This window comes from Leuresthes tenuis, unplaced genomic scaffold (assembly GCF_036924035.1).
Source record: "Leuresthes tenuis unplaced genomic scaffold, fLeuTen1.0.hap1 SCAF_16, whole genome shotgun sequence".
Classification (NCBI taxonomy): domain Eukaryota; kingdom Metazoa; phylum Chordata; class Actinopteri; order Atheriniformes; family Atherinopsidae; genus Leuresthes; species Leuresthes tenuis.
In genome coordinates, this window is record NW_027325370.1 from 24,832,450 (window position 1) to 24,851,061 (window position 18,612).

Here is an 18,612-nt window from a genome sequence, read left to right on the forward strand (position 1 = left end):
TTGTGAAAAAAAGCTCAATCTGGTTGTATTTGAAGGATGTGTCAGCTTGGCAAATTGTGTAAAATGCTACATTTATTTGATACGCCCAGGCTCAGCTTAATTTAAAATTTTTCATGTCTCTTGCAGTGGATTGCCGGCTTTTCACTGTGTTCAGATGTGCAAACTGTTGTTTTTGTGCAGCTAAAGGCATTTTTCTTTTTTGGTCAAAATAAGTTGGCTCTATAAAAACACATTGACTTCAGTGTCATTCAACACAACTGAGTCTTTAACTAAAAATACAGATTATTTCCTGACACTGAATCTCTTCTCTGTCCTCCAGTCAGTCTGCTGCATGTTTAAAGTCTAACTAAGCTACTAAGTCAGGTTGCTGCTTCCAAAGAAGGCATTTAAACCTGATCATTTCTTTCCTGCTCAAGAAGTGAGAGTGATGTTGAACAGTAGCTGTGTTAAGGGAGCGAAAGTGGCACAACATGAGTCTTTAGGCTCATCTCATTTGTCAGTTTTGTGCCGCCTGCTTCTCTTTGCAACATCCTCCTGCCTTTGACCTGGAAATTGATTTCAGCTAAACGTTTTGAAGGATTTCTTAATTCCTAAAATGCACCTGAAGGAAATAAGAGCTAGGAGAGAGGAGGCCTGATGGACGAACGGTAGGCGAGGATACACCATCGAAGTCTACTACATCTGCCTGTAAAGGGGCGTGGTATGTTCATTCTTAATATATATTGAATTATAGATGAATATATTTCTCAAAAAAACTTTGGTATGCTGCATCTTAACAGTGGTTACATGATGTAGTCTTTTACCAAATTCTTTTTATCCATTTACCCTGACTTTTCTTTGCTTAAAGATGTGGAAATTTGGATATAAGAAGAGAGGTTGGAGTCCTAATCATCTTAAATAGACAGTACTATGAAGGTGTGGATCAGAGACTTGATGGGCACTGCCCTGCATGTTTTAGATGGTTCTCTACTGAAACAAACCTGATTTAGATTAATTGTCTGTCCTCCAGTTCTATACTGAATCAACAAATTATCAAGATGAATAAAAACAGAGTACAGAACAGGAAAATTATGTCAAACTGATGAAAGTGGTTTGGACCAGGAAACTAAATATGGCAACACTGTCTGTGCTTCAGGATCTTCTGAGGCGGCCTCCCCCTCTGCTCTGCCACAGGACATTTATTTTCGTGCTCGGTTGCCCAAGTGTCTTTCACCATCACTTGGTGCATCAATGTTTAAATTCATGTTTTGTACGTGAAGAGTATCAAACCCCTCTTGAAGTGTGAATCTAAACACCAGTTGACTATGCTTTTTATCATTCAAGATTGCACTGTTTTCTCTCTATATGAAACCGTTAACTACAGCTCGTGGTGCCCCTTGGGTACTTGTAGACAGTTTTTCTGGCACTCTCATCCATCTTCACCTTTTCCCCCCTTTTCTCACCTTACTCTGTTGCAGCTCTGCTCATGCTGCTGATAGAGAGAAGCTGGCTAATAGCTGCAGTGTTGAAATGGGGGACCATGTTGGTCCAGGCCAAAGCAAAGGATAGCTCTCTGGGGCACCAGAGGTTGTTTCAATGCATGGATTTTCCTTTAATAGACAGGGAGCAATATTGTCAGAGTGGCTTGAGGGTATGAATCTTACTTGTTTTCAGCCTTCTCACCCTCTCTGATAAATAATGCAGGGTCAAATGGGACAAAATAGTGCAGGCTTTAGTACCTGAGAGAATGTGCTAAATGTTGGGGGAAAAAAGCAATGCTGAGGGAAAAAAAATGTTTCGGTCTCAGTGCTGCTCACTCAGGTGGTAGACATTACAGACTGGTAGTCATAAGAGCTTGAATAAGGGCAACTGGGTTTCTTTTTGGATCTTGAAGACATTTCAAGATCTTCAGTTCTGAGAACTGAAGAAGCCTTTCGGGTGAGAGGTGAAACGTCTTCAAGATCCAAAAAGAAGTCCAGTTGCCCTTATTCAAGGGGGCTTATGACTACCATGACCTGATGACTGAGAATCTTCATCAACATACAGACTGGTAGAATATCAGCGTTAGAGTGTGGTTAAAAGGAGGCTGTGACAGAATTATTTTTGGTTCACTAAGCACTGGTTTCTCCATGCTGAGCTACCCCACTTCAGACAAATGCACACATTTTTTCCATTTTCTTACAATGTGGTGGGTGTGACTAAATATGTGTAAATGTAACACTGTTTGCAGGATTAGTAGCGACTACAGAAAGACTGTTTTCTATTTCTTTTTTCCTTGAATGTGAAAAGCAGCTGGGTATGGGTGTGTTTTTGTGTACACAGTGGGAGGGATAGAATGTTTCAGTTGCTGTAAAGTCAATTCCATTTTCTTTGTGTGAGCCGTTAGCCTAAGCTGTTGGGGGGGAGGGGGGATATATTGAGAAAAAGCGAAGCCTCCCTGCACTCCTGATTGAATGTATTTGCTCAACAGGACAATTACAGTACTGTGCAAAAGTCTTTAGCCACCTCTGTCTTTATGTTTTGCTTCCAAGCAACCAGACTATCTTGTAATCTTTGTATCGAGTGCCCTTGAGCAACAGTTCCCCAGGCTTTCTGACTGTCTTTCAAGATTGTTTTGGGGGACATAGGCTTCTTTTTCACTTATTCTTGCTTGTAGCTGACAATTTTTTGTTTGTTACGCCACTTAACACTGACCTATAAAGAAAATACAAGACAGGTTATCTAATAGGGTTCAGGCTGTGTTGAAGAATAAAAGTGGTCATAACAAATATTGACTCTCATGCTTATCACAACATAGAAAACCCTATTTTTCCTTTCAGTGAACTGCTGCCTCTATTTTTAATTTTTTTTATGGATAAATATAAAGAAATGAGGAGTGGCATATGTACTATACTTACAGTTATTCCTAGTGCTTGCTGGTTGGTGCTTGTCAGAAAAGTGTTACACACATGTCTAGTGCATTCCAAGGTAGCTGTGTGTGTGAGTATGCTTGTAGCCTAATGTGAATTAAGAGGTCCCTGGTCAGTGATGAGAAACTGAGTGATAGTGATCTTATTCAGGTGCTCTGCAGGAAGATCGGGTTATCTTTTGATCCCCAGTGGCAGCCTGCTAGAACATATCACAGCAAGGCAGACTGCTCCTATGGGCGCACACACATAAAAGCACTCACACACAACCCAGCGGTGAGCAGAGGACCGCTGGTGTGGCCGACTTGCTTTATGGGTGAGCGTCTCTGCTGAGGTCTCCCTCCACACTAGAGTGTCCGTAACCAGATGAAAACTGGCACAGCCCCTGCATCCTGCCTCTGTTCTCCCACATATGGTTTTCACATATGTGCCGTCGTCGACATTTGAATTAGTCTTCCCAGGTCAGGATCAGGTCAGGTGTGGTGAGCTCAACCACTTTGTGCTCTGCTGCCTGTACCCTGCTAAGCCTCAAGCTCTGGAGGCAAAGCTCGAGGGGTTTTGGTGAACTTGCATCACTTTTCCCTTACTTGACCAGCGGTTTGTCCCACATTCATGATCTCGCCTTGTGTGTGCACACATTTGCTCACATACTCCTTTACCCTCCCAGAAGACCTTGTTTTGACAGACATATGACCCCGACTCTCCCCTCTGAGATGATTTTTAGAGAGCCTGGCTGCTCTTTTGGGCTGTCACTATCTGAATGGACGGATGAATATATGGGTGGAGGGAGGCAGACAGGAACGGACAGATGATAGAGCCATCAGCTTTGATGTTTGGTACAGGGTACTATGACATCTGACATCATAGAGATGTCTCTCACACCCTCAAGATTTCCTGCCCTGTTTATATATTTGTCCAACAAAATCTGATGACTAAAGACGAAACATCACTCTTTTTGGGTCAGAGAGGGTCATGTACCTCATAAGTCCTTTGGAAAGCTTTTCTTGTGTTTTAGTAGTGAGGTGGTCTTGGCCTCGAGTTCAAAGCTTGCTGGGGGAATACATCAGTCATCAGGAGACAGAAAAGAAAAGAAAACAGAGCTAAGGTTTCACAAGGGTTTAATAATATCAGCAATTAATTCCTCAAAGTTTGTAACCCAAGAAACTTCAAGGGATCACAGGGGGCCTGGTGTTTACCTCACACTATGAAATATTGCAGTTGCGCACCCATCTTTTGCAATCAAAAATAAGTTTCTAGAAATTTGAAACTCATTGCAATTCTGTCATTTGTAGTTCATCAATCCTTCATGCTGAATTTCCACTTATCTGAATCTCCAAGAAAAATGATAACAACGTTTACAAGTGTTATCTCACCCACCTCTGTCATTCCTGTCTATCACTCATTGTCAGTCATCCCGTTTCTGCTGTCACACTGCTATAAATAGCTCTCACTGACCCGTTTGTGTTCTGTTTTTCTCAGATTCGTGTCGATGGGCCTCCTCACGGTGGCGTCCAGTATGAGACCATATCTGTTATAAAGGACGGCAGCCCTGTCCTCAGAGATATGGCCTTTTCCCTTGACCGCAACTTCCTCTATGTCATGTCTGAGAGACAGGTAGGTGTTGGATGATAAATGCTTTCAAACCTGTGGTTCCTAATTAAACAAGTGTCCAGACAAGAGAATGGATGGCTTCAGCATGTCTTTGTGTGCATGTATGCAAATGTTTAAATGTCAGAAAAAGTGTGTGAATGTGTGTGTGCGTGTGCACTCCAGCAGGGCCCAAGTCGGCTCACCTCCTCACATCACCGAATCCACCAGCGACTGCGGACTATAAATAACCCGGGTTGCACAGCGGGGGACATTCTGACAGCGTTTGATAATGAAGCAGAACAATGAGGGCAGGGACAAAGAAAGAAACAGAGAGACAAGGAAAATATAAGGTAGAAGAAGAGTTACAGAGAGAGATGAAGGGATCTTGGCTGGATGAGAGGAAGAGTAATGAGAGAAAGAGGGACAGCTGTGGGAGTGTATGACTTCGGGTAAAAGGAGCAATGTGAGAGAGAAACGGAGTGCAAGGTCATACTTTCACACTCCTAATGAAGTGACACAGCATTGCAGGGCGGGTCGGAAGCAGCTGATAGCCATCAATGCAGCTGACATACTCTGTAGGTAGAAGAGATGAGGCCAGACAAGGGTGGAGAGAAACGCAAGGACAGAGTGGAGGTCAGGCGATGAAAGTAGAAGAAGAGGATTGGCGGGGGAAAAGAGATGACAAGAGGAGGAGAGGGAAAGAGGAGCGGCTGCAGGGGAGCGTGGCAGCGCAGTCGCCCCAGAGACAGACGACTTGCGAGGCTGTCACTGTCAAGTGATAGATTGCCAACCTCTCTCCTTATCTGTTCTTTTAACACAGTCAACAACTGGCTAGCCAGAGCTTACAGGTTAAGCATGGGGCTGAGCAGATGTGGAGTGAAGGATTTATTTAGACAGATGTGTTCGTTTCGGAATAAAGGAATAATAAGGAGCAATACATTTCCTACACAGAAAAAAAAAGAGATCTAATTTATTTATCTAAAAGTACAGCTATCAGAAAAGTATTTGTACAGAAATTGGTCTTAAGGAAATGTGTCCTTACTGTTATTTATTTTAAAGGTACACAATCATCACTGTCAATTTTTTCAGCCAGTGGAGGATAATAGGAAGGCAGGCAGAGCGAGGGGGATAACACACAGTAAAGGGCTTCAACTCAGACTTTCTTAGACCTGGAGCCTCTGTCCATAAGGTACCTGCCCAATTCATTACCAAGCAGCCCTATAACTGTGAATAACCTCAATGTATTGGCAATTAGCTATATAGCTTTTTTCAAATCTTCTATCAACCCTCTGTAAGACAGGCAGACTGCAGCTGGCTGTCACCTGTTTTCTACTCAACTGCTGTATACAGAAGTGTTGTGTAAAGGCGTGCATGTGACAGACCACTGGACAGCTAAGAAGGCTCTTATGATTTAATTATGGAAAGCATTGTATGATACGATAACACAATGGCAACATTGAAAACAACATTTTGGATTGACAAGTGTTCCTCCAGCTCTGTTCAGTAAAACCTTTTGCCCCAAAATATTGTTTCTTCCGTATATATTCTCACAGATTGCTGTTGCATCATTTCCAGTGAGCTAGAGGTGGTTCCTAATCTTTCATATATAAAGTCCAGTCTGCATGTAAACATATATAGATACAAAGTTTTCAAAAGTAAATTAGCCTTTTTAGCCAATGAAATTCAGAACACAACACATCTTAGTCAGTGCTTTATTTCTATGCATTCATATGCATTCATTTACCCATGGACACATCGGTAGGTAACGTGGAGTCTTGCTCGAGGACGCTTTGACATGCGGCTTAGGGAAGCTGGGAGTCAAACTACAGAACTTCAGATTGGTAGGCGACTGCTCTTCCCCCTGAGCTTCAGCCGCCCCGATATTTCTCTCTTGACATTTGTGTAGCTGTCTAAATGCATCTATTTACAAAAAATTCTGACAGACAATTTCAAATAATTTTCTTTTCAGTGTCTTTGAGCATCTTTTACTTGGTCCAAGTAACACTGAGAGGGATTCTGAATTTTTGGAAAAAGGTTGTTGAGAGTTATTTTCAAAAGAGACCAAAATCATTTATTTAAGCATTTATTTCTTATATTTCTAGAGTTTACTTTGGGTCTGCCATGGATAATTGTTTAAATAAAGATTTTACTGGAGTGGAAAGGGATTGAACATGATCGCAGAATACATTTTACTGTGAAGTTATTGTAACAGAGTTAAATCCTTCCACTTGCCTACTCTATTAGTATTCTAGTTCTTTTCTGGCACAGGCTGCATGGTGGTTGTGGTAGTTAGCACTATTGCCTCTGTTTATGTCCCGACAAATAAACATAGCCTTAACACATTAACCCCTACAAAACGGCAACGATTCAAAAGAACTTTAAAACAAATGAATGCTTAACAAATCCATTGTTAGCCAAAAAAAAAAGAAAACAAAAGAGATAGCATGCAGTGGCGCGTTAGATTTGGGCAGCTGCCCTAACCTCAAAAACCCACAAACTAACCATAAGAGAACCAAAAACAGGACTGCACAACTTTGTACAGCTGGTGTTGGTGGAGGAGGTCCAGGACACTGCCTCCCTCTGGCTTTATATAGAACCATGTGAGTGTATTCACCCAATCACTGTAGAGAGAAGACAAGTTAGTCAATAGAAAGTCAGATTTACAACACCTTCACATAGAGGCACGTGTAACAGCCTGACGGCAAGAAGTTTCCTGGTGTGAATCTCACTCACGCGTAGAGTTTGCGTGTTAATGTGGGCCTGAGTGGATTTTCTCAGTGCATCGTCATCGTTAGGTTAACTGGTGATTCTAAACTGACTACAAGAATGAGTGCGAGTCTGCATTGCTTTTTGTCGACATGTTATGAACTTGTGACTTGTCCAGGGTGTACACCACCTGTCACGTGGTGACAACTGGGATTGGCCACATAATCTTGTACTGGATGAAGTGTTTTCTTAGTGTGTACAATCCACAGTTGCTTTTTTTCGCCCTTCAGTGTGTGACTAAGACATCCTGTGATGTGTATATGATTTCCTTCAGTGCACACCAAAACAAACAAAAAGTTGCCCAGTTTGAGTCCATTACACACTGGCAGTGAAATTAAAAATAAAACTGTCAAATAAAAATATCAAATCATCCAGAGAGAGCACAGCACTCGAGCAAAAAAATGACTTCTTTGAGATTCTTTGGAAGACTTGCAACGGCGAGGACCAAATTCTTTCACGTCTCAAATCTCTCTTAATTAGAGTGTATGCAACAAAATATTTCCTTTGACAAACTGTATTTATTTAATTCCATATGACATTTTTAAGGCTTTGCATTCAAAATATAGTATATGAATTTCAAGCACAAACACAATATGGGAACATGGCAGTGAACTGATTCCACAAGTAAAGGAGAGTTTGTACTGAGCCTAAAATGTCTTCTCCATATTTACTAAATCCTTTATTCCCACTTATTCCACAGATGAAACAAGCTTTTGATGCTGAGCTCATAACTGCTAGTCATGTGAATGAGAAGTCATATTGATGAATATTATTAGTATTCAGCTTGTAGACTCTTCTGTGTCTCTGTCTCCGGGGACTGGAGAGGATCGAAGCAGACAGACACACACAGACTGAAACGTGCAGCTGCTTTGAGGATGTTGCCCTGAATGTTCAAGAATGCCACTCGATAGTCACACCTGACAGATTGTCTGAATTAGGATTCAGTGTGGCTTCTCTTTCCTTTTTAAAAAATCCATTAGATTCAACAGAAGGGGTTTTACAGAGTTTGATCCTGCTTAAGTTGAAACAGTATTCTATTTATTACTTATCATCTGTATGATACACAGCAGTCTCCTTTGAATTAGCCCCTTCGCACTAACCCTCAATGGAAGGCATCTATTTGACCTTTATCTTATCTTGAGCTCAAATGTCACCTTGAGCTAGACCCGAAGTAACACTTCCCGGACATCATGAGATATATCTTGTCTCAGCTCTGCTTGTTCCCATGAGTCTGACTGATGCAGTCTGAGGCCAAGCACATGGTGATAGGAGACGGCAAGAACAAAGGAGGGATGATATCAAACAGAAACCAAGGCATATTTGATTCCAGTTGCATTTCCTACTCGAAATAACAAAGAAGTCCTCTGTGTTTGGCACAGTGGGAAAGACAGCGAGCAGAGGGAGCAGAGGAGAGACAGGAAGATGGGAGCAGGCACATAAATTGGGAAAGGGAGTGTAATATTTGCTCAGCAAGGCCATGCACCAAAATTTCCTGCCCTCACACCTGTCTGTGTGTGTGTGTATATGTGTGAGAATCAAATGATGTGTTAAGATTTTGAAAATACAGACATGCAGTGAGGCGCACGCTAAGTATTCACTTGCATGGATGCTGCCATGATGCACTGGCTCCCTCGATCACATGAAAACAAACAAAAGAAAAAATATAGACTTGCAGATTTACAGCCACATGTGTGCGTCAAACTCTCATTCAATATTCTCATGGTGTTTCTGTAGGGCTTTTCCACATGTTTCATCCAGCATTGATTCAGCATATGGATTACACCTTCTTCATATGCCTAGATGTCAAAACTCTGTACAAGCTGCATTTCAGTGGACTCAATGCCTTCTTTTGTTGTCATTAGGTACTTTCTCACACTCTCATACAAGACGCCCGCAAAAATGTTTTAGAGCTCCCCATTTTAAATTTGATCCATGGAGCTGACATGTTAAACTGCACCTTTGTTTTGCAGATGTAATGACAAAAGCACTAGCAATATTAATGGATGGAGTGAGACTGGCTCAATGGGAGGCGACGAAGTGGAACTGATGAAAAGACCTGGCTCGCTGAGTCTCACTTCTCCATGAGCAGCATGTGTGTTGGAGACCTTGTATGCTGTCCTCCCTCCCTGTGTGTGTGAAAGACACTCCTGTTGGGTGCTGTATCATTACTGACAGTTCTGAAATGCATAAAAGAAGCAGGGATCATCTCAAAATGTATGTTCAAGACTGTGTGGTGCTGTGAGTGAAAAACTTGCAGAGTGTCACTGTGAGTCTTCTAATTGTCTTTGTGTCCTGTAATTGTGCATATACATTGTGTGGATTTCTGCCAGGTCATGCGTGACTCATGTTGTGTGAGTATGTGCGCAGCCGCTTCCATATTTAGACCAATAATTCTGCCATTTTGGTTCTTGACTGGGTAACTGCGCCACTGGCAAACCCAGTTATGAAGAGAAAAGGTCAAAGCTGTTTTGGGAGATTCAGCTGAGCTGCCTCTTGGACACGTCCTCGACTTTTTCCCTCGTTTTTTTTTTTCTTTCTTTTTCACTGTCTCTTCCTCGTCTACGCCATGTGAAATGCCTTCTGAAATATCTTCTGAAATGTCTTACATTCCTAAAACACCTCACTGCATTTAATATTACATCAAAAGCTGTAGATTTCAAACTGAATACCACATCTTTCACTGCTGAAGCAAAGCACACATGGGCACATACTTCACAGCATCATATGGCAAAGCACAGGAGGCTTTGTTCTTCATCCAGTGGTCATGTTTACATGAAGCCAGATATACTTTGCCTGCAGTATTATAGTACGCCAGGGCCAGAACAATTCCAGCAGACTCTCAAATCAAACACACGGACGGAGCAGTCATATATGAAAGGCAGCTGCAGCAGAGCTTGTTTTCTGGTACTTTTGCCAGCTCATGCAAATTCAGTGCATAGCATCTGCATGAGTGTTTGGAGTGGCCTCGATGATTTCTCCCCCCTACCACCACCACCTTTTGTTTGTTTTTCTTTCTCCCCATCTCCCACGTTTCTTTTATCAGCATGTGTATTCCTGAGAATACAAACGACCTGGGCTGTTTTGAACAGGGTGACCAGGTCTGTATTTGCTTATGTTTGCATGTGCTGCACTGCATTTTTGGAGTTTGTAGTGGGTTAACAGTGGGTCATGAAAGACACTTGACTGTGGCTCAGTGAAAGCCCTTACTAGGATTCATTCTCCTTCTTGTTGCTTTATTAATGCAGCTTACTGGCATAAATAGTGTAAACTAGCCCCTGTATTGATAGGGGTCTCAGTGGCTTAGACTATCAACATTTTGATGCCGTTTTGTTTCCTTTGTGCCATTATGGCTGTTGGCTCTGAGCAGAAGGGCGAGCGCTCATCTCATGCAGCTGAAAATCAGTAAGTGCACTATTTCAGTTGCTTTGGTCAGTTCACGGAGAGCAGGCTATGATATATTATTCATGGGTAAGAATCATGAATCGTGATACCTTTTCATATGAAAAGACGTAGGTGTTGACTTTGTAATGGAGCTCAGTTTAGTTTTGTAATGTTTTATGGCTGTGGCACACAAGAGTACATAATAGACCTCAGCAGACTTAATAGAGTTCCCAGTGAAATAGTGGCCCTCTAATTAACAGCTCTTTTTAAGGATAACTGTGAAATTCCTGCTAGTGTGACCAGCTAAAGGATACTGAGCTGGCTAGTAAAAATTACTTGTCTTTCGTGGACAGATCCATAAAGAAGTGGTCAACCATGTGCTGCTGTCACTCTTCAATACACCGTTTGCTCTTTAGCAAATATTAAACCCTCAGCCTCCAGTCCTTGTATGCTGTCCTCCCTCCCTTGGCCTCCTCCATGTAGTGTATGGAACAGAAACATTACAGCTCAGAGATTATAAAAAAGAAAGACTACCTATTTTTTTTCAGGTCTACCACTTTCTTCCAGGTGCTCAGCTGTGAAATTTGAAATTCATGCTTGAATTCTTTCTTTTTCTTCTTCTTTTTTTGAATGAGGTCTTCTCTCAACCTCTCCCTCGAGCACCTCATTCTCCTCCCCCAGAATGTTCTGCTTGCCCTGCCCACATTGCCTTATCCACAGAACCTTTGTTTGGCAGGTGCAGTTAGATTAGGAGGAAGTCGGTTCGCTGGTTATCAATACTGAAGGAAATAGGATTCATTCACACCTCGTCCAGCCTTAGATTGGCTGAAATGCTACCGGATCATTACTGTGAAGGACTACGGTGTGTTGAACATACATAACCACAGAACCCACGATGGCTCATCGCTAGGCTTTTCACCATGCATTATGAGCAATGCAGCTTGTCCAAACTGAGAATAAGAGAAGAGTAGTAGTGTCAGTGGCTCACAAGGGTTGGAGTGTTTAGTAGACATCAAATTGTTTTCTTTGGAAGCCGTTGACAGCAATTTCTGCCCTGACATGTCATCATGAAAAGAAGGTAAACCCTCTTTTAGTTTGAGGGTTTTATGTATCAAGACATAATGAAAAAAAATACACTGAACATTGAACAACTGAGACAAACCACAGTAGCAGTGAGAGGTAAAACTAAGCATGATCTCATGATTAAACAGCTTGTAGAACCACTTTTAGCAGCAATGACTTGAAATAGCCGTTTTTTATTTGACATTATCAGTCTCTAACATCGTGTGGATAAATTTTAGCCTTCTCTTCTGAACAACGTTGCTTCAGTTCATTGAGGTTTGCTGGTATTTCATCATGCTCGTAATCCTGCCACAGTATTTCGATCCTGTTGAAGTCTGGACTTTGAATGGGCCATTGCAATACCTGTGTTTGGGATCATTGTCCTGATATATCAACCAGTTTCACCCAAGCTTTAGCTGTCAGACAGATAGCCTCCCATTTGACTTTAGAATGATCTGTCATACAGTTGGTATGAGGTGTTTGTGTTTTTGGCTTTTGCCAAATGTGGTGCTGTGCATTATGACCTACCATTTCCACTTTGGTCTTGTCTGTCCAAAAGACTTTGTTGCAGAAGTCTTGTAGCTCGTTCAGATGCAACTTTACAAACCTAAGCTGTGCTGCCATGTTCTTTTTAGAGGGAAGAGACTTTCTACTGACAACACTTTTAAAACAGGCAGTCTTCATCTTTTTTAATTGTACGATCATGAACTTTCATATTTAACATGATAACAGAGGCCTGTAGAATCTGAGACGTAGATCTTGGGTTTTAGCAGTTTCTCTCATTATTGCACTATTGCATTATTGCATTATCTCTTCAGGTGAACTCGCTAGGACGTCTATTCCTAGGGAGTTTGTCAAATGTCTTGAATGTTGTCCACTTGTGAATAATCTCACAGTAGATTGATGGATCCTAAATTGTTTGGAAATTACCTTGTAACCCTTCCCATATTGATGGGGAGAAACAGTTGCTTCTCTAAGATCATTGCTGATGTCTTTCCTCCTTGGCAACACACACCTGAAGGCTCTAGACCACCAACTGCCAAAACTTCTGCTTTTATAGGGGTGCTCACACCTGTTGATGATCAGTTTACCAAGTGCATTTGATTTGCAGCGCCAGGCTGCTACTAACACTCTAAATGTCTACGGAAACATAAAAGGTGGACTCATTCTAAATTTTGACTTAGTTTTAAAAATGAAAGAAGACACACTGTAACATGCGATGTGTTGTTGCTCATCAGAAGTTGTCTTTACCAAGTTTTAAAACCCAATAAGGACTGTATGAGTTTTTAATTATGCCCGGATACAAATGAAAAGAAGGTATACTTTTTTTTTCTTAAATTGTGTTTTGTTGAATGCTTCCTAATTTCCCTTTTGTTTATGTGGTTTGGCTTTTTAAGCAACAAGAATAGGAGTTACAACAATATGTTAAAACAAATTATGTTTTAACAAATATGTAAAAACAATTATTTTACTGTGGTCAAATAAGGTTTGTTTTATATAGGTCAACAGACAATTTCCCATAATGCAATAAACCTGGCAACAACCAAGTCTAAACCATATGAGAGAAGTGGTTCAAGCGGATGTTTTCTGTCATGCATGAGAAACTCTAAAGCCATGTGCCAACACATGGACTGCACATCTGCGTCCGATCCCACCCTCACTGGGCCTTATCATGAGAGCGAAACAGTAGCTGCAGCCCACTTGTGTCTGTTTTTTAGCAAACCTGAACAACAGACAGACATCTTTGGGACAGCCTGCCATCTGTCAGGCAATATACATTGGTCTTGATAGACAGGCAGATGTGTTATACATGTGATATACATAGTACAACAGCAAGGTCAGTTTGGCAGCTGGACGTGTGAGGGCCAGCAAATCAGTTGCATGACACGCTTCCTTACCCAGGTGCTCCACAGTTGCAAAAAAGACGCCTGGAGCTGCCGCCAGGAACCTTCAGCTTAGATTATTTGTTGACTCCCTGACAGCCTTACTTGATATTGACACCCAGACAAATTAGGATAAATTCCACCGTCAATATACTTATCCAATGTTATTGATGATGCCATTTAGCTTTTCATTATGAAGAAACCACTGGTTATTCTGTTCTGCTTGTTACGTTCCCCTAATCTGGAGCTTTGTTTGGTCCGTCATTTGTTTCAAAATCCATTGTAGGAACTCATTCATGCTAAATTTATTTTTAGAGGAATTTCAATCCAAGCAAATATTTTTTAGGGATGATTTTTTTCCTCCCCATAATATTCTTGTTGAAAAATAATGATTTCTATTATCACAACTTTGATCATGAAGCATTTCGTGTCAGCAGCTTGGAGGATACTTTGTTCAGATAAGTTTAGAAAAGAGGGATAATTTCTCACAGACATACATTTTGAGGCCCATACTCAAAAAATCAATCATAGAAAGACATGAAGTATTGATTCATTGACAGCAGCTTTTACAGCTCAGAAAAGATAGATGTTAGTTTATGGTTTTGTTAATCAGATTCAGGTAGTATAAAAACCTGCTCGTGTTATGGCTCATTCTTAGCTGATACACTGATGGTATGTTTCTAATTATTGATAATTATCACAATTTCTGTTGATTAGTTGTTTATTTTTCAGTCGTGTGATGTTGTATCACTTAATGCAGCCGCTGAGTGGAAAGTTGCTCCTATAAATGAACTGTCCCATGTGTGTCCTATTTCCTGCCTATAACAGACCGATGAGGAGGTTTACATGCTTATACGTTGACACACATGCTCCATGTGTTTACTTTAATGCACATGCCATTTGTTTTCTTGTGCTGTCTCTTATCATTGAGGGGTCAGAGGTAATGTGAAGTTCAGGGGTTGACTGAGTGTGTTCATCAAACTGTAGGAGTCCCTCTGCAGGTCAGTCAGAGACGCCCCCTACATTCAGCTGTGTTTTTAAAATCATCCATCTGCTTGATCACTGCCAGTCGGCTATTCTTTTCTCATGATGACCGATATGTGTCCCTCCATCTTTTAGCTATGCTCTAGTGATGTTTTACATGTCTGAATGTCGAGCTCTGTTTGCCCCCGGCGTGCTAGCCCACCTAACAAAGGCACCTCATTTGCATGAGCCCCTGAACAGGCATCGTTAATTGACTTAAGCCAGGATTAGTGTTAATCAGGTTTTGTGCCTGGAACCATTGGCCAGTCCTAACCTCATTATTTGATAGCAGCACACGTCCTGTCAGCCCACATCAAGCTGTTAATTAATAGAAGCCTGTGCACACCAGAGTCCCAGCCTGAACCCCCTCCTACCTCCCATGTGCCCATCCATCCCCTGTTTCTCTCACTACTCTCACCCTCACACCAAAGCCCATGTTAAATGAGCAGAGGTCAATACAAAGTACTGCACAGTACAAACTGTGAATTCAGAGATGAAACCAGCAGGCTGTATTAGCAAACCCCACAGTAGTCATTAACAAGTTGTGAAGGTTGACCTATACTTACAGTGAAACTGTCTCCACAATAATTCATTTCAAGACCTGCATGGCAGGTTTGTATCTAACTTTATGATCCAACACAATCTCGTACTACCATTTATCCAAGAGCCACTTTCTTCCGTTTTATCGCACTTTAATGCTCTTTTTCATTTATTTCCGACTCACAGGGAACTGCTCTATAGCTACATATTGCCAGTTAGTCCTCTGCAGCAGTAAGTGATGTTCTGGCTGCTCCAACAGTGAGTGGCAACAGGAAAAAGTAAATCTGCAGATTTACTGCAGGGGAAAGACTAGACACCTAGTCGAGCCTTGAGAGTGCTGTTTTTCACTTCTTTTTTTATTTTGACTTCCTTCTCTCTGCAGCAGTGCTACTTCATTAGGCCATGGGAGTAATTTGTTATCGATAGAAAATCATCATGGTTGGGCATTCAGATGCACAAGAAAGCCCATTTTATAGCTGTTTTGCAAACATTTTCACACTGACACATGCTCTTAACTCTTACGTTACCAGTTTCCAGTGCTTTGGGGGTCCCCTTTTCATTCAGAGCTGACACAGCAGGCTCCTGACCATTCGTCAGTGTGTGATAAGTTGGGAGTGAGGTCAGGTCGTATGTTCATGTGTGACTGCTCATCTCTTAATACCAGCTTAAACCTTTTGGCTTTTCCCACCCCAACCCCTCAGCAGGTAGCTTACACTGGCCTTTTGACCTAAAAAAGAGATAATAAACGATACCTGATCCTTAGAGGTTCTAACACTTATGTTTCTTCCTGCTCACTCAAATGACAAAGGGATGAATTCATCCAAAAATTCATCCACCAGACAAATGCATGTTTAAAAGTGCAGAAGATAGCAGGATTTTTTTATAGGCAACAAACTGCAAATGTTTGACATCAAATATTGAAGCAATGCACACAGTTTTAGCCCAAAAGTCATTGCTAGATGCACGTTGAGTGCATTATCTACAGACATGCTTGTTCAAATTTCAGCCTTAACTTGATACTGTGACATTTTTCTATGCTGATTTCATTGTTGGTTTTTATACATTCTATGCTTTAATATGATTTGTGCGTAATTACAAATGATTGTGTTGAATTTATATGCTTTTGCACTTTGTGACTGTAAGCCAAAGAAACGGTCCAGCAGCCATCCTACTGGAATAATCAGCTCTATAATTAAGAGCTGTGAGTACGTCAGCTGCCGTCATACAAGCACCCCACCACCACCACCACCCACCTCCCCATTCTGTCTCTTTTCACTCGCACTGTCTGTCTGCTTCTATAATGGCACTGCATTTGTCTGTTTCCTCCTTTGCAGAATGCTCCTGACATTTACTGTGAAACTAATGGCAGTGCTTCAGTCCCCCTAATTGTAGGCTTTAATTGCAATAATTATTTACAAGCCTAATTAAAGCCTAGAGAGTGTCAGGGAGAAACACGAGTGCTGGTTGAAGGAATCACGACAGCGTTTGTCAGGAGCCAGGCAAAGAGTAAAGCAGCGATGTTTGGTCTATAATTGGGGAGGCTGTGTCTGCAGGTCTCTCTGTCGCTCTCACGCTGTCTCTTTCTGCATCTGTTGGTTCTTTCTTCGTGCTGACGCGGGACTTCAATCACCACCGTGGTAAAGGTGTTGAGTTAGCGGTCTCATTCTGACTCTGGGCCGTCCTTTTTTGTTTGAGAGGCATAGACATCTCATTTTACGACACCATCAGCTGCCCTCTAAAGGCGTGAAAATCAGTGTGTGTGCGCGCACATGCATGCATTTGTCACTGAGTACACTGAGTGTTGCTGTGTGCCTTTTAACCAGGGCATAGGTTCATTTGCTGCATGTGGCAGAAACTCAGGTGGTCTTTTGTGCTTGTCTGTGTGTGTGTGTTTGTGTCTGAATGTGTTTTACTGAGTGATGTGGCCGTGCTGCCAGGGCTGCAATATGCTCTTTGTCTGTCTTTCACAAGGCCAGTCTTAGTAAACAGGCTACAGCAGGAAAGCTTCAAGTTTTTGATGGGCTACCCATGGCAGCTCGACCCTTTCTTCTTTCCATTTGCTGGGGTTGTGCAACACTTTCCCCAGTGTTCCCCACCCTTCCCCACCTCTTTCTCTTCCCCTCCTTTCCCTTTCTTCTCTGCTGTCAGAGCAGCGTCCGATGGGAGGACTCAATTCCACAATGCCATTCTTCTATCCCCTGCGGCTCACTTTGACAAAACTGTCAGCCTGAGCCCTGGTGATGGATTTAGTGTTATACAGTTTGTGTGAGTGTGGATTAACATTTAAGTATGTGCATGTTTGATGATGTTAAATCGATCTTGTACTTTCTTTTAGACTTTTATTGGGCAGAAAAATTACTTCTGCATGTACAGAAATCATAAATCATACTGCAGATACCATTTCCAGATGTGTGTGGCTCAGATCCTGTGCTGTCGTTACTTTAGGACATCTTCTAGATGATTGTGAGGGACTTTGATTTAAAACTTTTGTTCACCTGAATCTCCATTTTTAGTAAGAAGCAAGTGATAACATTCACAAATACCATATTGTGACAAAATACTCACTGTCATGGATGTCCTAAGATGTGTGAGAATACATACGGAAATTTATCCATCCTGGCTTGTACATATGGAGACAGAGATAGCATATCTCTAATATAATATTAGAAAAAGCAGTGGCTCGATAAGACTTGTGATTTAAACAGTGTGTCTGCTCACTGCCTGTTGAAATATTACCCTCCTTGCCGACTTTTAAGTCGGATATTTGGAGTCATGAGGATCATAAGGTGGTAACAGATATGGTCGCAGAGTGACAGGTGGGGGATGTGGTGGATTTAGGCTTGAAAAATTACTGTTACCCACTCTCTGGGCAGTTCAAGGTTCATACTAAACGTGTAACCAAAAGCACCTCGGAAGTAAAATGTTTATTCAATTCACACTTTCCAAAAGCAAACGGGGAGCAGTTAATCTGGCTTCACCGAGGCAGCTGTCTGAGAACGGTGCGATGAGGGGGAGAAAGAGAAGGAGGGTGGAGAGAGGAGTGAGACACAAAGGCAGTTTGGGCTCATTATGTGGATTTTTTCCTCTTTTGCCAAACAAAAGACACCTAGGCACTTTCAGACACACCGACGGAGATCACTCACTGCTTCCTTTTCTCCCTGTCACCCAACAGAATTTCTTTACAGGCAAATCTAATAATTTCCTCTCCTGTGCCAAAGTTTCTCCCACCTTCATTGTTTCTATATTTTTATTGTGAAGTCCAACTGTAATTGATTGGAGGTATTATTACAATTGTAATAACCTGATCAGGTCTTTCAGCTTCAGAAGTTCCTGAGATTCTCATTAATATATATGTACTGAAACCCAGCTGAGAATTAATTTGTGTGTTCCACATCTGACATGCACAGAGCACAAATATGCATGCATGCATCTATGCAAATACAGTATGCCTATCACATTCAACCATATGTGTATGTACACAC

The 18,612-nt window shown here is 41.7% G+C and overlaps 1 protein-coding gene across 1 annotated transcript in view; it reads left to right on the forward strand.

The window, feature by feature from the left end:
• Positions 1–18,612, forward strand: part of plxna2 (plexin A2) — a 185,074-nt gene that overhangs the window by 70,834 nt on the left and 95,628 nt on the right. Inside the window, exon 4 of the mRNA XM_072366282.1 lies at positions 4,365–4,499. Within this exon, the coding sequence (XP_072222383.1) occupies positions 4,365–4,499 (135 nt within the window). The remainder of the gene's footprint in view (positions 1–4,364; positions 4,500–18,612) is intronic.